Raw genomic sequence first — 27,992 nt, 5'->3', positions numbered from 1 at the left:
TGCCAAAAGGCAATAAACTGCTGCTGTGTAGCAATGCATTACCACATCTGCCAGCACCCAGGAGACATACGGTGATGGTTAGCTGAGCGGGCTCCATGCTTGCTGTGATCTGGCATCTGCACAGGTAACTCAAGAAAAAAGGCACAAAACGATTGTCTGCCCTTGCTTTCACGGAAGGAGGGAGGGAAGGGGGGCCTGACGATATGTACCCAGAACCACCCGCCACAATGTTTTAGTCCCAGCAGGCACTGGGATTTCTACCCAGAATTCAAATGGGCAGCGGAGACTGCGGGAACTGTGGGATAGCTACCCACAGTGCAATGCTCCGGAAGTGGATGGTTGCCTCGGTACTGTGGACACACTCTGCCGATTACATGCACTTAGAACATTTGTGTGGGGACCCACACAATCAACTGTATAAAAACGCTTTCTACAAAACCAACTTCTATAAATTCGACCTAATTTTGTAGTGTAGACATACCCTGGAATACGGTTTTGGTGTTCTCATTTGAAAAAGATGTTGAGACCTTGGAGCTGGGGCAGCAAAGAGCCACCAAATGTTCTGAGGGCTGGAGAAAAATGCCTTCTAGTGAGCTATTGAAAGAGCTCAACCTGTTTAGATTATTGAAAGAAGAGTATGAAGGGGTTCGTTAATCTAGCAGAGCACGGCATCACAAGACCCAATGGCTGGAAGGTGAAAAGAGAAAAATTCATATTACAAATAAGGAACAAATATTCAACAGCGAGGATGATTCACCTCAGGAACTAGCTACCAAGGAAAGTGGTGGATTCTCCATCTCTTGATGTCATTTAATGAAGACTAGATGCCTTTCTGGAACGTGTTTGCCCCGACAGGAGCTATTGTGGTCTATAGGAGGCCTGTGATATGCAGGGGGTCAGATGAGATGCTGTAATGGCCTCTTCTGGCCATACAGTCTCCTAATCTCTGAAAAACTGAGAGTAGCATTGGGAGCAGCGTCTGATGTTTTACTGTCTAGCCAGCTTGCTTCCCCGAATGAACCCTCATTGAGTGGGGTGATCCACAGTGTAGTAGTATCTCAAACCTCCAAAGTGTCTGGCCTGCGTCAGGACATTAGCTGTGCAGGGGAGGGGTGGGTGTGGCAGTGAGATCACAAAGGCCTTTTGCAGGGGCTCAGGCTATTGGTCAAAGGTGATGGGGAGGTGATAACCTCACAGAGAGATGCTGACATCATCCAGACAGGAGAGGGGTGCAGGTCCAGGGAAAAGTCAAGAGATCCCCATGGCTTTGTTTCAGCAAGTTTCCTACTCAAGGTATCTTTTTGAGGACTGAGAGAGTATTAGGGTTCACGTTCGTGAGCGCGAGGAGGAACCTCTTTGGAGTTTTCTCCTTTCCTTTTACAGATTTTACGAGAAAACTGATGTCCCTGTTGAGAAGGTAAGAGCCTCTGAGAGGTTTGGAACCTGTTCAATCTGATCCATCTGGTGCCAGGTTAATTCTAGGCATGGAAAACACTAGTTTAAGGTGGCAGAATTTTATTTCCCACCTAGGATTTTGTCCCTTAAAATCACTGGGGACATTAGGGTGTGTCCTTTTGGTTTTACCTTTTCCTCCATCCCTCCCTCCTTTCTCTTCATCTCTTACTTCTTTTGTCCTTTCCCCAGTTCCCCATCGCATTACTAGGAGAGGAGTGTGTGTATGTGTGTCGGGGGGTTCTCTGCAGCTCTCATTGTGGGATGTCCACCCAAAAACGTGGGGCTGAAATAGTGCTCGGAAAGCGATCCCCACCAGTGACCGGGGCCATCCTTTGGGCTCTCTGGTGAGAACCCGCAGCCTCCCGCCCTTCAGCCTCTACCCCGATTGGCAGAGGTGGACCTTGACGTGGGGAATGGTTTCCCAGGAGAAGTCTGGACTCCTGGATTCTGTTCCTTCTCTAGCCTGGTTTGGGAGTGTGGCCTGGGATGGCAGGAGGGAGCTGCTTGTCCAAAGTGACAGGTGGTCTTTGTGACTGACCCCAGTGCTGGAAAAGGAGGAGACTCCCCGGGTATTGCTGCACCAGGCATGACGAGGGGGAACGTTGGGAGCAGATGATGCAATGAACTCCTGGCAGTGTGTGTAGATTGCACTCCCTGCACCCCTGTGTGGGGATGAGGAGCTGCTCTGACAGGAACAGGGATGGGGAGGGACAAAAAGGCTGGTTAGTGAGGGGCTGCCTTGAGCCCAGATTCACGCCTGCTCCCCGCTTGGTTCCATTCTGGCCAGGCTCCTGATGATGTTGAGGAAGAAGGCTCTGCAGGTGGCCTCAGAGCCTGAGGGAAGCAGCTGCCATGTTCCCAAGGAGAAGAGCAGTCCTTTCATCCCCTCTGGTGGGGAAGGAGCTCCTGGCCGAGCCAGGAGGTGGAAGCGCCCAGCCTTCTGGTGGAGGAAACCCGATCCCGGCACAAGCACCGAGATGGGAGGGGCAGAGGCCAGGCCGAAATGGAGCTGTCCCAGGATGCGGTTGGGCAGGCAGGACTCAGACAAGGAGGGGAGCCGGGCAGGATGGCTGTGGGGCTTGTTGTGTGGGAAGCACGGGCCCCAGGAGCTCAGCCCTGATTCCCAGCAGGAGGCATTGCCCTGCCCAGTCACTGAGGACGTTCCAGTCTCCCCAGGGCAGAAGGTGGAGGAACCCTGTCCCAGCACCAGCAACTCAGCCCGCCCCCAATGGGACAGCAGCAGCACCTGGGAATCAGGAAGCAGCGAGGCCGAGGTGCGCCGCTGCTTTGTTCCAGGTGAGGAGCCAGGCTGGGCTCAGGAGGGGTGAGGAGGGGACTGTGAACACCCTGGGCCCAGGCACTCGACCAGTGCTGTGGAGATGGGTCCCCAGCCCAGGTGTCTGGCTTGAGCCACATGAACCCCACTGATACTAGATGCTTCCACTTTGGTCCTTGATGCTCCAGGTGGGGGCAGGTGAGTCCAGGACACTGTGGGGGAGGGAGGGTCTCTTTGCTATGGGCTCCTGAAGGAGTTGGGGGCTGAAGGCATCACTGAGAGGGGGAAGTGTGGTTCCTGATCTGCCCTGGGTCCCGCAGGTGGGAAGGGGGCACATTGCCCCTCAATGCCCCTGTCCTTCCCCCGCGTGGCAGCAGGGGTCACCCTGTCCCCTTCTCTCCCTGGTGCAGGGACCACCAGGGATAGGGAGGATGAGGAGGAGGCAGCTGTGGACATGGCCATGAGGAGGCTGCTCTCAAGAACATGCGAAAGCAGTACCAAGGCCGAGAAAAGGTAGAAAGCTTTCCCAGCTGTGCTGGGACTGAGATTGTCCTTCTCCTTCCCATCACCCTGACCCCCTGCAGAGGGTCTTGCCTCTGATGATCCACCAGCTCTAACAGGGACTTTTCTTCACTATGATGTGGGACCCCCAAAATAAGGGTGTTTGTCACAGACCAGCCAGAGTCTCCTCCCCTAACATGCACTGTCCCAGTTCCTGACCCTGTTTGTGTAGGAGGTGTGGGTGATTTGGACAATGGCCGGGTCCCCACTATCCCCCATTCAGGCCCCAGTCCTGCAGCTGGTGTGGGTGGGGCAAAGAGGTCCCTGGCTAACTGTCTCTCTCTCCCCTAACCCCACTCCTGGTAGGTGCAGGATGAGGCCCAGCAGCTCATGTTCCTGCATGCCATCCACCCTGCGTGTCTCGCAGCACAGCAGAGAGAGCAGGACACATTGGAGCCGCACTATTGCAGGGCGGCAGTTGTAGAGATTATTGTGGTGAGTGAGACACAGCGCCCAGCCACTGGAGGGAGGACAGAGACAGGGGAGGGGCAGGGGTCCGTTTCTCACTGTGCTGTGGGGCGCAGGTCCTGGGTACTAAGGCTGTGAAGAAGCTCTCAAGGACAATTTTTTTCAAATAATTTTTATCAGTGATTTGGGAGCAAACATACAATCCCTGCTGATAATACTGTTGGGTGACAAAATACTGGCAGAGTGGTAATTTCTGATGAGGAGAGGGCAGTGATACAGAAGGATCTGGCTCATTTGGCAAACTGGACCCATTCAAAGCAAAGAAATTTGACCAGAGCCAAATGCAAGGTCCTATAGCTAGCAACAGGGCTTGCCGGTCACACCTCCAAAATGGTGAAGTGTGTCGAGGAAAGCAGTGACTCTGAAAGGGTTTTCGGGGCCATAGTGGAGAAGCCTGTCAACATGAGCTCCCAGTGTGATGCTGTGGTGAACAGGGCTAAAGCCATCATTAGACGTAGGAGCAGAGCCGTGAATAGGATAGGGAGGTGACAGAGCATCAGTGAGACTGAGATTGGAATACGGCATCCGGTTTTGGTGTCTTCATTTGAAAAAGATGTTGAGACCTTGGAGCTGGGGCAACAAAGAGCCACCAAATGTTCTGAGGGCTGGAGAAAAATGCCTTCTAGTGAGCTATTGAAAGAGCTCAACCTGTTTAGCTTATTGAAAGAAGATTGAGAGGTGACTTCATTGAAGTGTTGCTGAGTGTAGCATTGGAAGCAGTCCCTGATGTTTTACTGTCTAGCCGGCTTGCTTCCCAGAATGAACCCTCATTGAGTGGGGTGATCCACAGGGAGTAATTCAAACCTCCAAAGTGTCTGGCCAGCGTCAGGAGATTAGCTGTGCAGGGGAGGGGTGGTTGTGGCAGTGAGATCACAAAGGCCTTTTGCAGGAGCTCAGCCTATTGGTCAAAGGTGATGGGGAGGTGGTGACCTCACAGAGAGATGCTGACATCAGCCAGGCAGGACGGGGGTGCAGGTCCAGGGATACGTCAGAGATCCCTGTGGCTTTGCTTCAGCAAGTCTCCTTCTTGAGGTCTCTCTTTGAGGACTGAGAGAGTATTAGGGTTCACGTACGTGAGCACGAGGAGGAACCTCTTTGAAGTTCCTTTTACTGATTTTACTAGAAAACAGACGTCCCTGTTGAGAAGGTAAGAGCCTCTGAGAGGTTTGGAACCTGTTCAGTCTGATCCATCTGGTGCCAGCTGAAATCTAGGCATGGAAAACTCTAGTTTAAGATGGCAGAATTTTCAGCCGAACACCTAGAATTTTGTCCCTTAGAATCACTGGGGACATTAGGGTGTGTCCTTTTGGTTTTACCCTTCCCTTCATCCCTCCCTCCTTTCTCTTCATCTCTTACTTCTTTTGTCCTTTCCCCTGTTCCCCTCCCACCACCAGGAGGTGTGTGTGTGTGTGTCCTTGGGGGGGTGCTCTGTAGCTCCCATTGTGGGATGTCCACCCAAAAATGTGGGACTGAGATAGTGCTCGGAAAGTGATCCCCACTGGTGACCGAGGCCATCCTTTGGGCTCTCTGGTGAGAACCTGCAGCCTCCCACCCGTCTACCCTGATTGGCTGAGCAGGGGGTTATTGACAGGGAGGAGACTCAGGTCCTTGTTGGTCTCTTTTAAGACCAAGTAAATGCAACCTTTCTGCCCGTCAGAGGTGGCAGCAACAAGGTCCGGGTTCAATATCTAGGGGATCCATTCCAATAACACAATGCAAATCGGCTCGAGCCCCCACCCAGTGACCTGGGACAAGTATATACCACCCCCGCTGGGCGCCTCCAAGAGGCAATACTTCCCCTCTCGCAAGCACCTAGCCTGAGTGTAGCAAAAAGTCTTTTAATAACAGAGAAACAATGTGGCATTATGTTGCGGAAACACCACCAACAGGATTCATAACACAACCCATGAGCAAAAAACCCACCCCAAGCAAATTTGGGCATGCCCTTTCCCTTGGGTTCTTGAGTCCAGCAACCCCAAATCACCCAAAGTCCCAAAAGTCCAATGACCCAAAAGTCTCTGTCCCTGGTCAGGGCAGCCCCAGAGTTCAAAAGTTTATCTGCAGAGCTTTACCTCCCAACCTGGGTGGAGATGGGGGCGGGGGTAAAAGGCACCTTACATGATCTGAAGCTGACCGCCCCACAGCTCCATAGGCCTTCGCTCCTCTCTGCTCCACTCCACCAGCCACCCCACGCACTGCTTTGCTCAGCTTCGCTCCACGGCCCACAAGCAGCTCCCGCCGTCCCGCAAACTTCTCCACAATATATCTTCAGGCTCCCCCACTACTTAACACAACGCTCAGTGATTTCAGCTTTTAGTCAGTTCAGCTCTTTGGTGAATTCAGCTTGTAGTAGGGGAGCCTCAGTACTGGTGCGCTATTAACCCAAAGTGAGCTCAGCTGCCTGTAACTAGACTCCTAATGAAATCAAAATTAGCTCTGACATTCTACAATAGAGAGAGGAAGAAGTGCAATTAACATGTAAGGCCCTCACCAAGGGGCCCATACCACCAAGTATTAATACTTGTCCCCAAACCTCTCTCAATTCACAGAGTTTTGGAACCCATGACCCTTGCCTAGCGAGTGCTACTTAGTTGATGGTGAGTCCCTCCATCATAACAAAAGGCCAAGTACAGTTCCAAGCACAGTTCCCATAATCAGGGTAATAACAATTTATTCTTCCTGCCCCAATAACAGAGACACTGGGGATCCCACAGCAGCCAAAGTGACCATTTGGGCAGCTATTCTGGGCGGGGTGGGTGTGCCTATGCAAATGAGCTCGGCCCCTGAAGTTCTTTTCCACAACTTGCCACACCTCACCACCAGATGTCAGGGCGGAGCTCATCCTGACACTGCTTACATAAATAAGTCATAACCAGTCATGGTTGACAAATTTTGCTGCTTCTCTGCATTAATTGCCTCTGAGCAGTTCATGATTCTCTCTAACATTCTAGTTCTCCTTAAATACTTTCTGAATAATTACTATGAACTGTGGTTGGTCATTTGAGAGCACTTTATTCAGGTCATTCAACGTATGAAATTCCAGGTCCGAAGGTTAGTTTGAAAGTCGGGGCTCTTGGGTCCTATTCCCAACTGAGGTCACACAGCCAGTCTGTGGCAAAGAAAAGTCAATTCTCCTTTCTCAACCTTAGCTTCTCCCTCTTTCAAGTAGGGATAACAATCCGCTCCTGCCTAACTCACGGTGGGGGGAAGATGGGGATCCATTGGAGCGTGTCACTCAGAGCAGTGCATAGTATGAGGTGTCCTATCACGTTTACTCAGATCAGATTATGACCTAATCGAAGAGCTGAAATATTCCATTTTATTTGTATTTTATTCTTTTGAAATTGATAAGAGCAGCAGGCTCCAGGAAGCTGTGTAAAGTGCTGGGATGTCAGGAGCTGGGAGGCGCAGTTCCCCCCCCACCCTCCGGCACTGGGTCAGTGTTCTGCACCCCCTACAGCTGGCTGAGTTAATCCGTCCCTTGGTAATAAGACAGATTCTTCTTTTCACAGCCAGTCGATCGCCCAGTGTCATCACCCTGCCTGGTGTCTCGGCAGAGTAATTCCTCAGGTCACCACCCTTTCCAGACTGCCTTGAGCTTGGAGAATGAGGAGGGCGAGCCAAAGCTGGCCACCCTGAACATCTGACATCCATCTCTCCATCACCTAGAGCAAGTGAGAGGCATTAGGGTTCCTCTGTGGCGTCCCTCGTCTGTCTGGGGAGAGGCAGAAAGAGGGGAGAGAATGCTCTGGCAGGGACAGGGATGGGGAGGGATCAAACAGGGCGGTTAGTGAGAGGCTGCTTTGGGCCCAGACTCACGGCTGTTCCTCGTTCGGTTCCATTCTGGCCAGGCTCCTGAGGATGTTGAGAAAGAAGGCTCTGCAGGTGGCCTCAGAGCCTGAGGGAAGCAGCTGCCATCTTCCCCAGGAGCAGAGGAGTCCCTTTGTCCCCTCTGGCGGGGAAGGAGTTCCCGGCCGAGCCAGGAGGTGGAAGCGCCCAGCCTTCTGGAGGAGGAAACCCGCTCCCAGCACAGGCACTGAGGTGGGAGAGGCACCAGCCAGGCCGAAATGGAGCTGTCCCAGGATGCGGCTGGGCAGGCAGGACCCAACCCAGGAGGGGAGCCGGGCAGGGTGGCCCTGGGGCTTGTTGTTTGGGAATCACGGGCCCCAGAATCCCAGCCCTGATTCCCAGCAGGAGGCATCGCCCTGCCCAGTCACTGAGGACCTTCCAGCCTCCCGAAGGCAGGAGGTGGAGGAACCCTGTCCAAGCACCAGCAGCTCGGCCCGCTCCCCATGGGACAGCAGCAGCGCCGGGGCCTGAGGCAGCAGCCAGGCCGAGGTGCGCCGCTGCTTTGTTCCAGGTGAGGAACCAGGCTGGGCTCAGGGAGGGGTGAGGAGGGGGCTGTGAACACCCTGGGCCCAGGCACTCGACCAGTGCTGTGGGGACGGGTCCCCAGCCCAGGTGTCTGGCTTGAGCCACATGAACCCCACTGATACTAGATGCTTCCACTTTGGTCCTTGATGCTCCAGGTGGGGGCAGGTGAGTCCAGGACACTGTGGGGGAGGGAGGGTCTCTTTGCTATGGGCTTCTGAAGGAGTTGGGGGCTGAAGGCATCACTGAGAGGGGGAAGTGTGGGTCCTGATCTGCCCTGGGTCCCGCAGGTGGGAAGGGGGCACATTGCCCCACCATGCCTATGTCCTTTCCCCTCGTGGCAGCAGGAGTCACCCTGTCCCCTTCTCTCCCTGGTGCAGGGACCTCCAGGGACTCAGAGGACGAGGAGGAGGTAGCCGTGGACATGGCCATGAGGAGGCTGCTCTCAGGAACATCCGAGAGCAGTTCCAAGGCCGAGAAAAGGTAGAAACCTTTCCCAGCTGTGCTGGAACGGAGATTGTCCTGCCCCTTCCCAGCACCCTGACCCCCTGCAGAGCTCTAACAGCTCTAACAGGGACTTTTCTCCTCTATGATCGTGGACCCCCTAAATAGGGGTGTTTGTCACAGACCAGCCAGGGTCTCCTCCCCCAACATGCACTGTCCCAGTTCCTGACCTTGTTTGTGTAGGGGTTGTGGTTGATTTGGACAATGGCTGGGTCCCCACTATCCCCCATTCAGGCCTGAGTCCTGCAGCTGGTGTGGGTGGGGCAGGGAGGTCCCTGGCTAACTGGCTCTCTCTCCCCTAACCCCACTCCTGGTTTGTGCAGGACAAGGCCCAGCAGCTCATGTTCCTGGATGCCATCCACCCCGCGTGATTCGCTACACGGAAGAGAGCACAGGACACATTGGAGTCGCACTGCTGCAAGGCGGCTGTGGTGGAGAGGACTGTGGTGAGCGAGACACAGCGCCCAGCCGCTGGAGGGAGGACAGAGGCATGGGAGGGGAAGGGGTCCTTTTCTCACTGTGCTGTGGGGCGCAGGTTCTGGGTACTAAGGCTCTGAAGAAGATATCAAGGAGGAATTTTTAAAATATTTTTTATCAGTGATTTGAGAGCAAACATACAATCCCTGCTGAGAAGACTGGTGGGTGACAAAATACACTGGTGGGTGACTGGTGGGTGGCAAACTGAACCCATTCAAAGCAAAGAAATTTGACCAGAGCCAAATGCAAGGTCCTATAGCTAGCAACAGGGCATGCCTGTCACACCTCCAGAATGGGGAAGTATATCCAGGAAAGCAGTGACTCTGAAAGGGTTTTCGGGGCCATAGTGGAGAAGCCTGTCATCATGAGCTCCCAGTGTGATTCTGTGGTGAACAGGGCTAAAGCCATCATTAGACGTAGGAGCAGAGCGGTGAGTAGGATAGGGAGGTGACAGACCATGAGTGAGACTGAGATTGGAATACGGCATCCGGTTTTGGTGTCCTCATTTGAAAAAGATGTTGAGACCTTGGAGCTGGGGCATCAAAGAGCCAGCAAATGTTCTGAGGGCTGGAGAAAAATGCCTTCTAGTGAGCTATTGAAGTGTTGAAGTGCCTTAATGGAGAGAAAATATTGGGTATGAAGGGGCTCCTTAATCTAGCAGAGCACGGCATCACGATACCCAATGGCTGGAAGGTGAAAAGAAAGAAATTCATATTTCAAATAAGGAACAAATATTGAACAGCGAGGATGATTCTCCACAGGAACTAGCCACCAAGGAAAGTGGTGGATTCTCCATCTCTTGATGTCTTTAATGAAGACTAGATGCCTACCTGGAATCTGTTTGCCCCGACAGGAGCTATTGTGGTCTACAGGAGGCCTGTGATATGCAGGGGTTCAGATGAGATGCTGTAATGGCCTCTTCTGGCCATACAGTCTCCTAATTTCTGAAAAACTGAGTGTAGAATTGGGAGCAGCCTCTGATGTTTTACTGTCTAGCCGGCTTCCTTCCTGGAATGAACCCTCATTGAGTGGGATGATCCACAGGGTACTAGTAGCTGAAACCTCCAAAGTGTCTGGCCAGAAGCAGGACATTAGCTGTGCAGGAGAGGGGTGGGTGTGTCAGAGAGATCACAAAGGCCTTTTGCAGGAGCTCAGCCTATTGGTCAAAGGTGATGGGGAGGTGGTGACCTCACAGAGAGATGCTGACATCAGCCAGGCAGGACAGGGGTGCAGGTCCAGGGAAACGTCAGAGATCCCTGTGGCTTTGCTTCAGCAAGTCTCCTTCTCGAGGTCTCTCTTTGAGGACTGAGAGAGTATTAGGGTTCACGTACGTGAGCACGAGGAGGAACCTCTTTGAAGTTTTCTCCTTTCCTTTTACTGATTTTACTAGAAAACATACGTCCCTGTTGAGAAGGTAAGAGCCTCTGAGAGGTTTGGAACCTGTTCCATTTGATCCATCTGGTGCCAGCTGAAATCTAGGCATGGAAAACACTAGTTTAAGATGGCAGAATTTTCAGCCAAACACCTAGGATTTTGTCCCTTAGAATCACTGGGGACATTAGGGTTTGTCCTTTGGGTGGTTTTACCTTTTCCTCCATCCCTCCCTCCTTTCTCTTCATCTCTTACTTCTTTTGTCCTTTCCCCTGTTCCCTTCCCACCTCCAGGAGAGGGGTGTGTGTGTTTGTGTGTGTCCTGGGGGGTGCTCTGCAGCTGCCATTGTGGGATGTCCACCCAAAAATGTGGGACTGAAATAATGCTCGGACAGTGATCCCCACTGGTGACTGGGGCCATCCTTTGTGCTCTCTGGTGAGAACCTGCAGCCTCCCACCCGTCTACCCTGATTGGCTGAGCAGGGGGTTATTGACAGGGAGGAGACTCAAGTCTTGTTGATCTCCTTTAAGACCAAGGAAATAAGTCATAACCAGCCATATGGTTGACAAATTTTGCTGCTTCTCTGCATTAATTGTCTCTGAGCATTTCATGATTCGCTCTAACATTCTAGTTCTCCTAAAATACTTTCTGAATAATTACTATGAACTGTGGTTGGTCATTTGAGAGCACTTTATTCAGGTCATTCAATGTATGAAATTCCAGGTCCGAAGGTTAGTTTGAAAGTCGGGGCTCTTGGGTCATATTCCCAACTGAGGTCACACAGCCAGTCTGTGGCAAAGACAAGTCAATTCTCCTTTCTCAGCCTTAGCTTCTCCCTCTTTCAAGTAGGGATAACAATCCGCTCCTACCTAACTCAGGGTTGGGGGAACATGGGGATCCATTGGAGCGTGTCACTCGGAGCAGTGCATAGTATGAGGTGTCCTATCACGTTTACTCAGATCAGATTATGACCTAATCGAAGAGCTGAAATATTCTATTTGATTTGTCTTTTATTCTTTTGAAATTGATAAGAGCAGCAGGCTCCAGGAAGGTGTGTAAAGTGCTGGGATGTCAGGAGTGAGAGGTGGGGTTTCCCCCACCCCTCTGCACTAGGGCAGTGTTCTGCACCCCCTGCTGCTGGCTGACTTACTCCGTCCCTTGGCAATAAGACAGATTCTTGTTTTCACAGCCAGTCGATCGCCCAGTGTCATCACCCTTCCTGGTGTCTCGGCAGGGTAATTCCTCAGGTCACCACCCTTTCCAGCCTGCCTTGAGCTTGGAGAATGAGGATGAGGGTGAGCGAAAGCTGGCCACCCTGGACATCTGTCATCCATCTCTTCATCACCTAGAGCAAGTGAGTGGCATTAGGGTTCCTCTGTGGCATTCCCTGTCTGTCTGGGGAGAGGCACAAAGAGGGGAGAGAATGTCTCCGAAAGGAGATCGGATTTGCAAACCGACCCCAGGAGTCCTTCGCTCTCAGTCCAGGGAGGGACTTCTCCAGAACTGTTTCCAGTGTGTTTGGAAAGATCCCAGCAATGGGGCTCCCAGCCCTTCCCTCGTGGGAGACTGTTCCCCAGGCTGAGAGTCTCTGAGCTGGGCCAGATGCTGTGACCTTCTGAGCATGGAAATCAGTGGGAAACAAGGGGACCCAGGGTTTGTTATGCCTAGGAACTTTGACATGGGAAACGGTTTCCCAGGAGAAATCTGGACTCCTGGATTCTGTTCCTTCTGTAGCCCGGACAGGGAGTGTGGCCTGGGACGGCAGGAGGGAGCTGCTCATCCAAAGTGACAGGTGGTCTTTGTGACTGACCCCAGTGCTGGAAAAGGAGGAGACTCCCCAGGTATTGCTGCACCAGAAATGATGAAGGGGAACGTTGGGAGCAGATGATGCAATGAACTCCTGGCAGTTTGTGTAGATTGTACTCCCTGCACCCCTGTGTGGAGAGGAGGAGCTGCTCTGGCAGGGACAGGGATGGGGAGGGACCAAACAGGGCGGTTAGTGAGAGGCTGCTTTGGGCTCAGACTCACGGCTGCTCCTCGCTCGGTTCCATTCTGGCCAGGCTCCTGAGGATATTGAGGAAGAAGGCTCTGCAGGTGGCCCCAGAGCCTGAGGGAAGCAGCTGCCATCTTTCCCAGGAGCAGAGCGGTCCCTTTGTCCCCTCTGGCGGGGAAGGAGTTCCCGGCCGAGCCAGGAGGTGGAAGCGCCCAGCCTTCTGGTGGAGGAAACCCGCTCCCAGCGCAGGCACCGAGGTGGGAGAGACACCAGCGAGGCCGAAATGGAGCTGTCCCAGGATGTGGCTGGGCAGGCAGGACCCAACCCAGGAGGGGAGCCGGGCTGGGTGGCTCTGGGGTTTGTTGTGTGGGAAGCACAGGTCCCAGGAGCTCAGCCCTGATTCCCAGGAGGAGGTATTGCCCTGCCCGGTCACTGAGGACATTCCAGCCTCCCCAGGGCAGAAGGTGAAGGGTCTCTGTCCCAGCACCAGTAACTTGGCCCACTCCCCATGGAACAGCAGCAGCTCCTGGGACTCAGGGAGGGGCGCTGCTGCTTTGTTTCAGCTGAGAAGCCAGGCTGGACTCAGGGAGGGGTGAGGAGGGGACTGTGAGAAGCCACCCTGGGCCCAGGCACTCGACCAGTGCTTTGCGGGCAGATCCCTAGCCCAGGTGTCAGGCCTGAGCCACATAAACCCCACTGATACTAGATGCTTCCACTTTGGTCCTTGATGCTCCAGGTTGGGGCGGGTGAAGCACCACGCAGGAAGTTCAGGACAGTCTGGGGGGCTCTCTTTGCTTTGGGCTCCTGAAGGAGTTGGGGGCTGAAGGCATCACTGAGAGGTGGGAGTGTGGGGTCTGATCCCCCCCCCCGGATCCTAGAGGTGGAGAGGGGGCACATTGCCCCACCATGCCCCTGTCTTTCCTCCGAGTGGAACAGGAGTTAGCCTCCCCACTTCTGTCCCTGGTGCAGGGACCGCCAGGGACTCGGAGGACGAGGAGGAGGAATGGGTGAACGTTGCCATGGAGGAGGCTGCTGTCAAGAACACCCAAGAGCAGTTCAAAGGCCAAGAAAAGTGGAAACAGTCCCCAGCTGTGCTGGAACTGACATTGTCCTGCCCCTTCCCAGCACCCTGACCCCCTGCAGAGCGTCTTGTCTCCGATGATCCACCAGCCGTAACAGGGTCTTTTCTCCACCATCATCTGGGACCCCCAGGATGGGGGTGTTTGTCACACACTAGCCGGGGTCTCCTCCCCCCACAGGCACTGTTCCAGTTCCTGACTCTGCTTGTGTAGGAGTCGTGGGTGATTTGGACTACCCCCCATTCAGGCCTGAGTCCTGCAGCTGGTGTGGGTGGGGCAGGGAGGTCCCTGGCTCACTGGCTTTGTCTCCCCTAACCCCACTCCTGGTGGGTGCAGGACGAGGCCCAGCAGTTCATGTTCCTGCATGCCATCCACCCTGCGTGTCTCGCTGCACAGCAGAGAGAGCGGGACACATTGGAGCCGCACTGCTGCTAGGCGGCTGTTGTAGAGATTATTGTGCTGAGAGAGACACGGCGCCCAGCCGCTGGAGGGAGGACAGAGATATGGGAGGGGCAGGGGTCACCCCGGCCTAATGGATGGGGCATGGTTGGTGCTGGGGGGGGCAGCTGAGGGCAGGGATTGCTGGGGCTGAAGATTGGGGAGAAGAGATGGGAGAAATTCTGAGATTGGTCACTACTGCATAGGAATCGGAGGAGCAGGAGGCAGGTGGGGGGACCTGCGGGCTGTGTGGGGTGCTGGCTGTGTTATGTCCTCACTGAGAAGCGTCAGTCAGGCCCAAATCTCACGCTCCTTTGTCTCCTTTGGGTCTCACAGGAGCTCATTGAGGAGCTGCCTGATATCTCTCCACCCAGCGCCATCCTCACTAACTCCCTGATTCCTGTGGGCAACCTCAGGTACCGAGACCCTCCCCCCGGTTCCCCGAATTCTGGTGCTGCTGAGGCCCCCGGCTGGGAGTCACTGCCCCTCCCACTCCCTGCTCACCTCCCAAGGGTGACTCCTGTGGCAGAGGTGCTGGGAAGGTTCACACTCTCCTGGCTGGGCCGTTCTTTTCCCTCCAGTTACTTTGCAGTGGCTTTGGGGAGAGGCTCACTCCCAGAATCAGATAGAGGAGGGGGCAGCAGGGTCCAGGGAACAGGCTCTATTCCTACCCTGCCACTGTCTGTCTGGGAAACCTTGGCCTTGTCATTCCCTGGCTCGGTGCCTCAGTTTCCATTCTCGCCAGTCTGGGCCTATTTCCCTGCAGTTTCACGTCCGGGTTGGTACCAGTGCCGTCTCCGCACTGCACGGTCTAATACCAGCTCCTCTCTCCTGCCAGCACCACGACAGCTGCCCTGGAGCCAGAGCTAGAGACCCACCTCCTTCGAGCTGCCCCGCATGCCGTCTTCACCCTGGGCACGGAGAAGGACACCACCCACCTCCAGGTAGATCATGCTTAAATCATGGATCGAAGGGCCTGCTGTCATCCTGCCATGAATCCTGGCTAATTGCCTGCAGTGGGATGTGAATGAGGGAGGCCAGGATATGTGTTTTGGGGATCTCACCAGCGCTTCCCAGAGACCCTTCTTCCCATCCTGTGGCAGGTGTAGCCCCAGTTTCCCTAGCTCTGAGCCATGGCTCTCCCTTGCTTGCAGGATCTGCATAGGGTCTTGCCAAACCTCATGGATGCCCTGCTGGGGAACCTGCTGGTAGAGTCCCCAGACAGCGACAGGCTCCACGACATCTTGGAGGTGAGCCCGATGAGAGGAGTGGGGGCAATTTTACCTTAACTCTTCGATCCATTCTCCAGTGTGTCCTCCTAGCTGGGCCCCCAGTGGTCTGTCCTTGGTCAGGGCAGTCAGTGCAATGCAGTGTCGGGCCCTTCCTCCTTGATGGACTGAGGAAGGAGCTGGGACTTCAAGCCAGAGCTCTGCCTGGTTCTGTTGCGCAGTAACCACAGGGCCCCTGGCTGGCTTGGGGAGTGAGAGTCTGAACCCCTCCTATGAGATCCAGAAGATCGTCCTCAGAGAAGAGTCATGGGCTCCTTTCTAGAGAAACAGGAGGACCCCAGAGAATCAGCCCTTCTCTCCAAGGGACCCTGAGATTCCTGGGGGGATTGTGCTCACATTCAGTCCCTTCACCCAACCAAGGACTTGAGAGCCAGGGAGGGAGTATAGGGCGGATGGGACCAGCCCCAACACCAGACATTCTTCCAATCTAGAGAGACAATGACAAGTTGTGACCTGCAGGATACAAGCATAGTCCTGGGGGCAACAATCCCTTTCTAAAGCCCTGTAATCAAAGAATTAGATATTCCACCCTGCGCACAATGTCTCAGCTCTCTGGGGATGCGGGACGCGGGGGTCGCATTTGCACAATACGTGTACCTGCCCATTGATCCTGAGCTGCCTCCTTTTCCCGCAGCCCATGAACTACTGGATCATGTCCAGGGTGTCGCAGGAGAGAGCCAGGGCTAATAGGAGCAGCACAGCCCTCCTCAGATTCACCATCACCCTCCCTGAGTTAGATGTAAGTGACCTGTGACCCCAGCTTCCTGACTCCAGGCATAGGTGGGCTGGCTCCAACTGGCTGTAGGATCTGGTGCTGCAGGGGCTGTGGGTTAGGAGTGTTCCTCTTGGGGAGGCAGAGTGAGAGCAGAGAATGAGCTTGGCTTGAGTCCATTACTTCTTGTCCTGGTAAGTGGTGACTCTGGGCTTTTAAGGGGACCATGCTCCAGGCTCATGCCTTCGTGTCATCCTGGAGCAGCTGGGGAAGCAAGTCCTCATGGAGGGCCCTGCCCACATCCCTGTGCTCCAGGCTCCCTTGGGAGCAGAGGAAATTAAGGGTCTAGCTCTAGCTTCTATCCTCTAGCATTTCCTGCAGAGGGGCTGAGGGGAAGGAGAGTCCTGTCCCAGGGGGGACTGGGAGCTGACAGGGAAATGCTGATGGAGTCCCCTCTCCCTCTCCCTTCCATTAGAACGCAGCAGAATTCCCCAGGATGGGTCACCATGTGGCAGAGCTGGCTCTGTTCATCAGTGACCCAGCCAAGGACATGAGCTGGCAGGCCAGGGAGGGGGTTTACCGGCTCTACCAGCTGCTGCTGCACCAGAGGGGTAAGGAACCCAGCTGGGAAAAGGCACCCCATAGAAGAGTGAGACTGGGACCCCAGGCAGTTTCTCTCAGACTGACCCCGTCTGGATGTTGAGTCTCTCTGTATCTCCGTTCTTCACCACTTCCTGCAATTCTGTTGGGCCAGGCACGCAGCGAGGACTCTGCCCACTGTGCAGCCACCAATGGGATTGGAAGGACACAAGCACGGCAACCAGAATGACAGATGTGGGTGTGTGTCTCTTTCCCGGGGCTGACCATCCATGAGGCCAAAGACCTGTGGTGCTGGGCCTGGCACCAGGAGAGCAGGCTTCTGGGCTACAGGAACACAGCCAGGGTCGGGGAGGTAAGGACACTCTGCCAGGGCATGAGACAGCTCAGGGAGTTGAGGGGGGCAGTGGCTGGGTCCTCTGCAGTGGCTGCCTCGTGGATGCGGCAGAACACTAAACCCTGGTGCAACAGGAGCAGGTCATCCCTTCCCTCAGGCAGTTGCTGAGGGAGAGATCCTGCCTTCCTTCAGAGCCTTCAAGGTAGAGGTCCTTCCTCTTGCCTGGTCTGCCCACAAGTCCTCGTCCAGTCTGTGCACCCCGTGCAGGTGTGATGGAGCTGGGCTGGCTGAGGCCAGAGCAGCTCCTTAACCCCTTCTTCCCGAATGTGGGGTTTGTATTCCCCATCACAAGTCCACACAGAGGGGAAAAAACCTTGAAGATACAGCTTTTCATACTGTTAATGGCTAAAAGGCCTAGCAGGCCTGAGTTCGTATTTTGGCAAGGAGAGCTTTTTGTTATCTTGCAGACGCGGATCAAATGCTGCAGATGCATATTTTGGGTAGCGAATTATTATCTCATGAAGCAGTGACAATGTAAATTTTGAATCCTTTTTTATCCTGGCTTCTCTTTAACTCCTTGGAAGGCGACTTTAGATGATGCTTCGTGCAGCAGGCATTCTTTTGCCCTGTGTCTTCCGGGCTTTTCTGTTGCTGGATTCGAGAGGAGGGTTGGTGAGAATCCACTCTGCTGCCTGCAGAACGCTGCATTCTAACCAAAAGTATATTACTTTGGGTCCTGATTTTGTTCTGCTCCCGGAAGGTGAAGTTTGGAAGTTTTTGATGGAGCATGAAACAAAGTGAGAGTCAGTACTGGGAAAAGTCCCCAAAAGACGACTTGAGCCTACCCTGCATCAGCCAGATCCAGCCTCTTAATTTCTTTGGTATTGATTAAAAGTAAAATCAATGTTACTCACACACCTGCATAGGGTGTTTATGTGTGAATCCTCCAAGGGCAGAAATGAGATGGAGTGTACTTGAGACTTTATGAGTGATATCGACCCATTCCACAAAGTTGGAAATCATGGCCTTGTGGACAGACAGAAAGGAAAGTGGGTTATTCTTTCTTCCTCTCCCCATGGCAATATAATGAAAATATCCTCTATTTCATTCCATTGGAAGACACTTCCAGACCTGCTGTGTCAAGCCTGCTGCCTGGGACAGTGGGTGCTACAAGTGGCCAGCAGTGGGCCAGAATGAGGAGAACCATGCAGTAGTTTTTGGAGATGGGGCAGTGAGGAACAAGGAGCACCTTGCTTTCAAAAGAGCCAAGGAGGAAAGGGATCATGAGAACAGCCCACGAGGTTAAGAAATGGCGGGGAGAGCCTCTTTCCTCCATGGGACATTCCATTTTCCCTCTGTGGGCAGTCTATGTTTCTATTGGCTCCTTCCGATTATGCATTCGTGATATAAACTCACTGGGTGACCTAGGAGTTAACTTATTTCCCCCTTACGGCATCAGTCTTCTCCCCTATCAAATCTACCCTGGGGAAGAAGACCAGGAGCCCTGACAATCACCTTCACCTGTGGGTGTCTGGCCCTGGAAGCCTAACCCAAGTGGACTGTCTGCCCCGTCACCTGAACTACCATGTCGTTCCCTCCTAGGGTCTTGTCCTAAGTTCTCAGCCTGTCCCCTAGCTGGCTTGTCCCTGACCTTACAAGGACTATCCAAGCCCCTCCCATGCCTACGCCCCTTGGGGTCTCTCTCCTGGCTGAGCACAGGCTGCCCTTATATCTCTCAAGAGGCCTGAGTCTGAGTCATATACTGCTTCTTGTCACGTGACCCGCACACTTATTCCCTTCACCCTAGGGAGCTGCATAACCTGGGCTAGGTGCAGTTCAGCTCAAACCCCTTTCCTGGCCATGTCACCCTGAGACAGGTTGAAACCGGAAAGCTGTGGGCTAACAGCAACTTCTTCCTCTCAAAGGTGCTGACGACACAATGGAAGAGGAAATCCTTTGGCCCGTATAACTCAGGCCCTAGAATGTCACCAAGTGGTTCCTTCCGCCAACCATAAAATGGAACTGAGCAAGACCACATCTTTTGGAATGACATCCACGTGTATTAGAGCCAGCTGGCTAACAGAAAATCTTTCTTCTGCAGTGACGTGGGGTTAAGGGACATGGAGGAAAAGCCAAGGAGGCTGTGACCAAAGTTAGAGTAGCGAGGCCAGGATAAGCGGGGCTAGGTCCCAGGACTGGCTATCAGAAGACCTGCCATTTTGTATTCCTGCATTTGGGCTTATGAGTGAGTGTCTTCAATGCTGAGTGCCTCGGTTTCCCCAACTATCAAATAGAGCTAATCAAGGTTTTGTTGGTTCTCCCTATGTTAGAGGGTGGGAAACCGAGACACCGTTGGGACCTGTCTACAACACAGGCCTGTAGTGCATTTGTAAGCTGCTGACCCCCACATGTTTTTCAGAGCCTATGGACAGCACAGGTCTTAAAGGTGTGTTTGTTCTGTGCTTCTCCACTATGTACCAGCAGGGCTGGACGGCCTTTTCTCACTGTGCTGTGGGGAGGAGGTCCTGGGTACAAAGGCTCTGAAGAAGCTCTCAAGGACAAATTTTTTAAAATAATTTTTATCAGTGATTTGGGAGCGAACATACAATCCCTGCTGAGAAGACTGATGGGTGACAAAGTACTGGCAGCATGGTAATTACCAATGAGGAGAGGACAGTGATGCAGAGGGATCTGGCTCATTTGGTAAACTGGACCCATTCAAAGCAAAGAAATTTGAACAGAGCCAAATGCAAGGTCCTGTAGCTAGCAACAGGGCATGCCGGTCACACCTCCAGAATGGGGAAGTGTGTCGAGAAAAGCAGTGACTCTGAAAGGGATTTTGGGGCCAAAGTGGAGAAGCTCGTCAACATGAGCTCCCAGTGTGATGCTGTGGTAAACAGGGCTAAAGCCATCATTAGACGTAGGAGCAGAGCGGTGAGTAGGATAGGGAGGTGACAGAGCATGAGTGAGAATGAGATTGGAATACGGCATCCGGTTTTGGTGTCCTCATTTGAAAAAGATGTTGAGACACTGGAGCTGGGGCATCAAAGATCCACCAAATGTTCTGAGGGCTGGAGAAAAGTGCCTTCTAGTGAGCTATTGAAAGAGCTCAACCTGTTTAGCTTATTGAAAGAAGATTGAAAGGTGACTTCATTGAAGTGTTGAAGTGCCTTAATGGAAAGAAAATATTGGCTATGAAGTGGCTCGTTAATCTAACAGAGCACGGCATCACAAGACCCAATGGCTGGAAGGTGAAAAGAGAGAAATTCATACTTCAAATAAGGAACAAATATTCAACAGCGAGGAAGATTCACCACAGGAACTAGCCGCCAAGGAAAGTGGTGGATTCTCCATCTCTTGATGTCGTTTAATGAAGACTAGATGCCTTTCTGGAATGTGTTTGTCCCAAAAGGAGCTATTGTGGTCTACAGAAGGCCTGTGATATGCAGGGGGTCAGATGAGATGCTGTAATGGCCTCTTCTGGCCATACAGTCTCCTAATTTCTGAAAAACTGAGTGTAGCATTGGAAGCAGCCTCTGATGTTTTACTGTCTAGCCGGCTTGCTTCCCAGAATGAACCCTCATTGAGTGGGGTTATCCACAGGTAGTAATTCAAACCTCCAAAGTGCCTGGCCAGCGTCAGAAGATTAGCTGTGCAGGGGCGGGGTGGTTGTGGCAATGAGATCACAAAGGCCTTTTGCAGGAGCTCAGCCTATTGGTCAAAGGTGATGGGGAGGTGGTGACCTCACAGAGAGATGCTGACATCATCCAGACAGGACAGGGGCACAGGGCCAGGGAAACGTCAGAGATCCCCGTGGCTTTGCTTCAGCAAGATTCCTACTCAAGGTCTCTCTTTGAGGACCGAGAGAGTATTTGGGTTTACGTTCTTGAGCGTGAGGAGAAATCCCCTTGGAGTTTCCTCCTTTTCTTTTACAGATTTTACGAGAAAACAGATGTTCCTGTTGAGAAGGTAAGAGCCTCTGAGAGGTTTGGAACCTGTTCAGTCTGATCCATCTGGTGCCAGCTGAAATCTAGGCATGGAAAACACTAGTTTAAGGTGGCAGAATTTTATTCCCCACCTAGGATTTTGTCCCTGAGAATCACTGGGGAGATTATGGTGTGTCCTTTTGGTTTTACCTTTTCCTCCATCCCTCCCTCCTTTCTCTTCATCTCTTACTTCTCTTGTCCTTCCCTCTGTTCCCCATCCCACCACCAGGAGAGGGGTATGTGTATGTGTGTGTCCGGGGGTGCTCTGCAGTTCCCATTGTGGGATGTCCCCCAAAAATGTGGGACTGAAATAGTGCTCGGACAGTGATCCCCACTGGTGACCGGGGCCATCCTTTGGGCTCTCTGGTTAGAACCCGCAGCCTACCTCCCCTCTACCCTGATTGGCTGAGTAGGGGATTATTAACAGGGAGTTGACTCAGATCCTTGTTGGTCTCTTCTAAGACCAAGTAAATAAGACCTAACCAGTCATATGGTTGACAAATTTTGCTGCTTCTCTGCATTAATGTTTTCTGAGCAGTTCATGATTCGCTCTAACATTCCAGTTCTTCTAAAATACTTTGTGAATAATTCTTTGAACTGTGGTTGTTCATTTGAGAACACTTTATTCAGGTCTCAGAGTAACAGCCGTGTTTGTCGGTATTCGCAAAAAGAAAAGGAGTGCTTGTTGCACCTTACAGACTAACCATATTATTTGAGCATAAGCTTTCGTGAACTACAGCTGACTTCATCAGATGCTGTAGCTCACGAAAACTTATGCTCAAATAAATTGGTTAGTCTCTAAGGTGCCACAAGTACTCCTTTTCTTTATTCAGGTCATTCAATGTATGAAATTCAAGATGCAATGGTTAGTCTGAAAGTCTGGGCTCTTGGGTCCTATTCCCAACTCTGCCACTGACTGGCTGTGTGACCTAAGACAAGTCAATTCTCCTTTCCCAGCCTTAGCTTCTCCCTCTTTCAAGTAGGGATAAGAATCCGCTCTTACCTACCTCACGGTGCGGGGAGGATGGGGATCCATTGGAGAGTATTAGTTGGAGCAGGAGATAATAAGAGGTGTCCTATCACGTTTACTCAGATCAGATTATGACCTAATCGAAGAGCTGAAATATTCTATTTGATTTGTATTTCATTATTTTGAAATTGATAAGAGCACCAGGCTCCAGGAAGGTGTGTAAAGTGCTGGGATGTCAGGATCTGGGAGGCGCTGTCTCCCCTGCACTACGGCAGTGTTCTGCACCCCCTGCTGCTGGCTGAGCTACTCCATCTCTTGGCAATAAGACAGACTCTTTCTTCACAGCTAGTCGATCACCCAGTGTCACCACCCTGTCTGCTGGCTCGGCAGGGTAATTCCTCAGGTCACCACAGTTTCCAGCCTGCCTTGGGCTTGGAGAATGAGGAGGTGGGAGAGCAACAGCTTGCAACCATGAACATCCACTATGCATCGCTTTATCACCTAGAGCAAGTGAGTGGAATTAGGGTTCCTCTGTGGCATCCCCCGTCCGTCTGGAGAGAGGCAGAAAGAGGGTGAGAGAATCTCTCCGAAAGGAGATCTGATTTGCAAAGCGACCCCAGGAGTCCCTCGCTTTCAGTCAGGGGAGGGGCTTCTCCAGAGCCATCTCCAGTGTGTTTGGAAAGGTCCCAGCAATGGGGCTCCCAGCCCTTCCCTTGTGGGAGACTGTTCCCAAAGCTGAGAGTCTCTGAACTGGGCTAGACCCTGTGAGCTGCTGAGCATGAAATCAGTGGGAAAAAAGGAGACCCTGGGCTTGCTATGCCTAGGGACTTTGACGTGGGGAATGGTTTCCCAGGAGAAATCTGGACTCCTGGATTCTGTTCCTTCTCTAGCCTGGAGCGGGAGTGTGGCTTGGGACAGCAGGAGGGAGCTGCTTGTCCAAAGTGACAGGTGGTCTTTGTGACTGACCCCAGTGCTGGAAAAGGAGGGGACTCCCGGGTATTGCAGCACCAGGAACGATGAAGGGGCACGTTGGGAGCAGATGATGCAATGAACTCCTGGCAGTGTGTGTAGATTGCACTCCCTGCACCCCTGTGTCGGGAGGAGGAGCTGCTCTGTCAGGGACAGGGATGGGGAGGGACCAAACAGGGCGGTTAGTGAGAGGCTGCCTTCGGCCCAGATTCACGGCTCCTCCTCGCTCGGTTCCATTCTGGCCAGGCTCCTGAGGATGTTGAAAAAGAAGGCTCTGCAGGTAGCCCCAGAGCCTGAGGGAAGCAGCTGCCATCTTCCCCAGGAGCAGAGGAGTCCCTTTGTCCCCTCTGGCGGGGAAGGAGTTCCCGGCCGAGCCAGGAGGTGGAAGCGCCCAGCCTTCTGGAGGAGGAAACCTGTTCCGGATGCAGGTGGTGAGGTGGGAGGGGCACCAGCTAGGCTGAAATGGAGCTGTCCCAGGATGTGTCTGGGCAGGCAGGATTCAGCCGAGTAGGGGAGCCGGGCAGGGTGGCTCTGGGGTTTGTTGTGTGGGAAGCACGGGCCCCAGAATTCCATCCCTGATTCCCAGCAGGAGGCATCGCACTGCCCAGTCACTGAGGACGTTCCAGCCTCCCGAAGGCAGGAGGTGGAGGAACCCTGTCCAAGCATCAGCAGCTCGGCCCGCTCCCCATGGGACAGCAGCAGCGCCGGGGCCTGAGGCAGCAGCCAGGCCGAGGTGCGCCGCTGCTTTGTTCCAGGTGAGGAACCAGGCTGGGCTCAGGGAGGGGTGAGGAGGGGGCTGTGAACACCCTGGGCCCAGGCACTCGACCAGTGCTGTGGGGACGGGTCCCCAGCCCAGGTCGTCTGGCTTGAGCCACATGAACCCCACTGATACTAGATGCTTCCACTTTGGTCCTTGATGCTCCAGGTGGGGGCAGGTGAGTCCAGGACACTGTGGGGGAGGGAGGGTCTCTTTGCTATGGGCTCCTGAAGGAGTTGGGGGCTGAAGGCATCACTGAGAGGGGGAAGTGTGGTTCCTGATCTGCCCTGGGTCCCGCAGGTGGGAAGGGGGCACATTGCCGCACCATGCCCCTGTCCTTCCCCTGCGTGGCAGCAGGAGTCACCCTGTTCCCTTCTCTCCCTGGTGCAGGGACCTCCAGGGACTCAGAGGACGAGGAGGAGGTAGCCGTGGACATGGCCATGAGGAGGCTGCTCTGAACAACATCTGAGAGTAGCTCCAAGGCTGAGAAAAGGTAGAAACCTTTCCCAGCTGTGCTGGAACTGAGATTGTCCTACCCCTTCCCAGCACCCTGACCCCCTGCAGAGCGTTTTGTCTCTGATGATCCACCAGCTCTAACAGGGATTTTTCTCCACTATAATCTGGGACCCCCGAAATAGGGTTGTTTGTCACAGACCAGCCAGAGTCTCCTCCCACAACATGCACCTTCCCAGTTCCTGACCCTGTTTGTGTAGGAGGTGTGGGTGATTTGGATAATGGCTGGGACCCCACTGTCCCCCATTCGGGCCTGAGTCCTGCAGCTGGTGTGGGTGGGGCAGGGAGGTCCCTGGCTAACTGTCTCTCTCTCCCCTAACCCCACTCCTGGTGGGTGCAGGATGAGGACCAGCAACTCATGTTCCTGCATGCCATCCACCCTGCGTTTCTCCCTGCACAGCAGAGAGCACAGGACACATTGGAGCCGCACTGCTTTAAGGTGGCTGTGGTGGAGAGAATTATGGTGAGCGAGTCACAGCGCCCAGCCGCTGGAGGGAGGACAGAGACAGGGGAGGGGCAGGGGTCCGTTTCTCACTGTGCTGTGGGGCGCTGGTCCTGGGTACTAAGCCTCTGAAGAAGCTCTCAAGGACAAATTTTTAAAAAAAAATTTTATCAGTGATTTAGGAGCAAACATACAATCCCTGCTGATAATATTGATGGGTGACAAAATACTGGCAGCGTGGTAATTACTGATGAGGAGAGGGCAGTGATACAGAAGGATCTGGCTCATTTGGCAAACTGGACCCATTCAAAGCAAGGAAATTTGACCAGAGCCAAATGCAAGGTCCTATAGCTAGCAACAGGGCATGCCGGTCACACCTCTGGAATGGGGAAGTGTGTCCAGGAAAGCAGTGACTCTGAAAGGGTTTTCGGGGCCACAGTGGAGAAGCCCGTCAACATGAGCTCCCAGTGTGATGTTGTGGTGAACAGGGTAAAGGCATCATTAGACGTAGGAGCAGAGCCGTGAGCAGGATAGGGAGGTGACACAGCATCAGTAAGCCCTGGTCTACCCTAGGAGTTGAGGTCGAATTTAGCAGTGTTAAATCGATTTAAACTTGCACCTGTCCACATGACGAAGCCCTTTTTTTCGACTTAAAGGGCTCTTAAAATCAATTTCCTTACTCCACCCCCGACAAGGGGATTAGCGCTGAAATCGACCTTGCTGGGTCAAATTTGGGGTACTGTGGACACAGTTAGACAGTATTGCCCTCCGTGAGGTATCCCAGAGTGCTCCATTGTGACCGTTCTGGACAGCACTCTCAACTCAGATGCACTGGCCAGGTAGACAGGAAAAGGCCCACGAAGTTTCGAATTTCAATTTCCAGTTTGTCCAGCGTGGCAAGCTGCAGGTGACCATGCAGAGCTCATCAGCAGAGGTGACCATGATGGAGTCCCAGAATTGCAGAAGAGCCCCAGCATGGACCAAACAGGACGTACGGGATCTGATCGCTGTATGGGGAGAGGAATCCGTGCTATCAGAACTACGTTCCAGTTTTCGAAATGCTAAAACATTTTTCAAATTCTCCCAGGGCATGAATGACAGAGGCCATGACAGGGACCTGAAGCAGTGCCGCGTGAAACTTAAGGAGCTGAGGCAAGCCTACCAGAAAACCAGAGAGGCAAACGGCCGCTCCATGTCAGAGCCGAAAACATGCTGCTTCTATGATGAGCTGCATGCCATTTTAGGGGGTTCAGCCACCACTACCCCAGCCGTGTTGTTTGACTCCTTCAATGGAGATGGAGGCAACACGGAAGCAGGTATTGGGGATGAAGAAGATGATGATGATGAGGTTGTAAATAGCTCACAGCAAGCAAGCAGAGAAACCAGTTTTCCCGACAGTTAGGAACTGTTTCTCACCCTGGACCTGGAGCTAGTACCCCCCCAAACCCACCCAAGGCTGCCTCCCAGACCTACCAGGCAGAGAAGGACCTCTGGTGAGTTTACCTTTTAAAATACTATACATGGTTTAAAAGCAAGCATGTTGAATGAAAAATTTGCCCTGGCATTCGCGGCTCTCCTGGATGTACTCCCAAAGCCTTTGCAAAAGGTTTCTGGGGAGGGCAGCCTTATTCCATCCACCATGGTAGGACACTTTACCACTCCAAGCCAGTAGCACGTACTCGGGAATCATTGTAGAACAAAGCATTGCAGTGTATGTTTGCTGGCGTTCAAAAAAATCCGTTCTTTATCTCTCTGTGTTATCCTAAGAAGAGTGATCTTATTCATGGTCACCTGGTTGAAATAGGGTGCTTTTCTTAAGGGGACATTCAGAGGTGCCCATTCCTGCTGGGCTGTTTGCCTGTGGCTGAACGAAATGTTCCCCACTTTTAGCCACGCGCTGGGGGGAGGCAAAATGCGACCTTGTAACGAAAGTACATGTGCTATGTATATAATGTTAACAGCAAGGTTTACCGTGAAAGAGTGTACCCATTGTTCTATAAAATGTGTCTTTTTAAATACCACTCTCCCTTTTTTTTCTCCACCAGCTGCATGTGTTTCAAGGATCACAGGATCTTCTCCTTCCCAGAAGCTAGCGAAGATTAGAAGGCGAAAAAAACGCACTCACGATGAAATGTTCTCTGAGCTCATGCTGTCCTCCCACACTGACGGAGCACAGACGAATGCGTGGAGGCAGACAATGTCAGAGTGCAGGAAAGCACAAAATGACCGGGAAGAGAGGTGGCGGGCTGAAGAGAGTAAGTGGCGGGCTGAAGAAAGGGCTGAAGCTGAAAGGTGGCGGCAGCGTGATGAGAGGAGGCAGGATTCAATGCTGAGGCTGCTGGAGGATCAAACTAATATGCTCCAGCATATGGTTGAGCTGCAGGAAAGACAGCAGGAGCACAGACTGCCGCTACAGCCCCTGTGTAACCAACCGCCCTCCTCCCCAAGTTCCATAGCCTCCACACCCAGACGCCCAAGAACGCGGTGGGGGACCTCTGGCCACCCAGCCACTCCACCGCAGAAGATTGCCCAAGCAACAGAAGGCTGGCATTCAATAAGTTTTAAAGTTTTAAACTTTTAAAGTGCTGTGTGGCCTTGTCCTTCCCTCCTCCACCACCCCTCCTGGTGCTTCTCTCCTCCACCACCCCTCCTGGGCTACCTTGGCAGTTATCCCCCTATTTGTGTGATGAATGAATAAAGAATGCATGAATGTGAAGCAACATTGTCTTTATTGCCTCTGCAAGGGGTGATCAAAGGGAGGAGGGGAGGGTGGTTAGCTTACAGGGAAGTAAAGTGAACCAAGGGGCAGGGGGTTTCATCAAGGAGAAACAAACAGAACTGTCACACCGTAGCCTAGCCAGTCATGCATCTGGTTTTCAAAGCTTCTCTGATGTGCACCGCTCCCTCCTGTGCTCTTCTAACCGCCCTGGTGTCTGGCTGTGCGAAACCAGCGGCCAGGCGATTTGCCTCAGCCTCCCACCCCGCCAGAAACGTCTCCCCCTTACTCTCACAGATATTGTGGAGCGCAGAGCAAGCAGTAATAACAATGGGAATATTGGTTTTGCTGAGGTCTAACCGAGTCAGTAAACTGCGCCAGCGAGCTTTTATAAGTCCAAATGCACATTCTACCACCATTCTGCACTTGCTCAGCCTGTAGTTGAACAGCTCCTGACTACTGTCCAGGCTGCCTGTGTACGGCTTCATGAGCCATGGCATTAAGGGGTAGGCTGGGTCCCCAAGGGTAACGATAGGCATTTCAACATCCCCAAGGGTTATTTTCTGGTCTGGGAATAAAGTCCCTTCCTGCAGCTTTTGAAACAGACCAGAGTTCCTGAAGATGCGAGCTTCATGTACCTTTCCCGGCCATCCCACGTTTATGTTGGTGAAACGTCCCTTGTGATCCACCAGTGCTTGCAGCACTACTGAA

At 53.0% G+C, this 27,992-nt stretch overlaps 2 protein-coding genes across 2 annotated transcripts; both read left to right on the top strand.

Annotated features, from left to right (window-relative positions):
- Positions 1–1,956: 1,956 nt before the first annotated feature.
- LOC140909645 (uncharacterized) lies at positions 1,957–12,633 on the top strand. The gene is made up of 9 exons (XM_073339439.1): positions 1,957–2,751; positions 3,142–3,244; positions 3,599–3,727; positions 7,273–7,434; positions 7,612–7,801; positions 8,512–8,614; positions 8,959–9,081; positions 11,673–11,837; positions 12,544–12,633. Exons 1-3 carry the CDS (start codon positions 2,250–2,252, stop codon positions 3,714–3,716), a joined length of 723 nt encoding a protein of 240 aa, XP_073195540.1. The 5' UTR covers positions 1,957–2,249; the 3' UTR covers positions 3,717–3,727; positions 7,273–7,434; positions 7,612–7,801; positions 8,512–8,614; positions 8,959–9,081; positions 11,673–11,837; positions 12,544–12,633.
- LOC140908850 (uncharacterized) lies at positions 8,556–27,267 on the top strand. Its single transcript, XM_073336746.1, has 12 exons — positions 8,556–8,614; positions 12,544–12,733; positions 14,330–14,409; positions 14,832–14,937; positions 15,148–15,243; positions 15,917–16,021; positions 22,230–22,394; positions 23,440–23,608; positions 24,001–24,103; positions 24,464–24,586; positions 25,653–26,058; positions 26,611–27,267. Exons 1-8 carry the CDS (start codon positions 8,556–8,558, stop codon positions 23,566–23,568), a joined length of 930 nt encoding a protein of 309 aa, XP_073192847.1. The 3' UTR covers positions 23,569–23,608; positions 24,001–24,103; positions 24,464–24,586; positions 25,653–26,058; positions 26,611–27,267.
- The last annotated feature ends 725 nt before the right edge of the window (positions 27,268–27,992 follow it).

This window comes from Lepidochelys kempii, chromosome 3 (genome assembly GCF_965140265.1).
Source record: "Lepidochelys kempii isolate rLepKem1 chromosome 3, rLepKem1.hap2, whole genome shotgun sequence".
In the NCBI taxonomy this organism is placed as follows: domain Eukaryota; kingdom Metazoa; phylum Chordata; order Testudines; family Cheloniidae; genus Lepidochelys; species Lepidochelys kempii.
This window is presented reverse-complemented; position numbering and strand designations above follow the sequence as displayed.

Bases quoted from the DNA above. Each gene is read 5' to 3' on its own strand.
- LOC140908850 (XM_073336746.1), top strand. From the start codon at position 8,556: ATGGCCATGAGGAGGCTGCTCTCAGGAACATCCGAGAGCAGTTCCAAG. The intron at 8,615-12,543 runs GTAGAAACCTTT...CATTCTGGCCAG, and splicing joins AGTTCCAAGGCCGAGAAAAG to GCTCCTGAGGATATTGAGGA. The intron at 22,395-23,439 runs GTGAGTGGAATT...CCTGATTCCCAG, and splicing joins CGCTTTATCACCTAGAGCAA to CAGGAGGCATCGCACTGCCC.
- LOC140909645 (XM_073339439.1), top strand. From the start codon at position 2,250: ATGATGTTGAGGAAGAAGGCTCTGCAGGTGGCCTCAGAGCCTGAGGGA. The intron at 2,752-3,141 runs GTGAGGAGCCAG...TCCCTGGTGCAG, and splicing joins GCGCCGCTGCTTTGTTCCAG to GGACCACCAGGGATAGGGAG. The intron at 3,245-3,598 runs GTAGAAAGCTTT...CACTCCTGGTAG, and splicing joins AGTACCAAGGCCGAGAAAAG to GTGCAGGATGAGGCCCAGCA.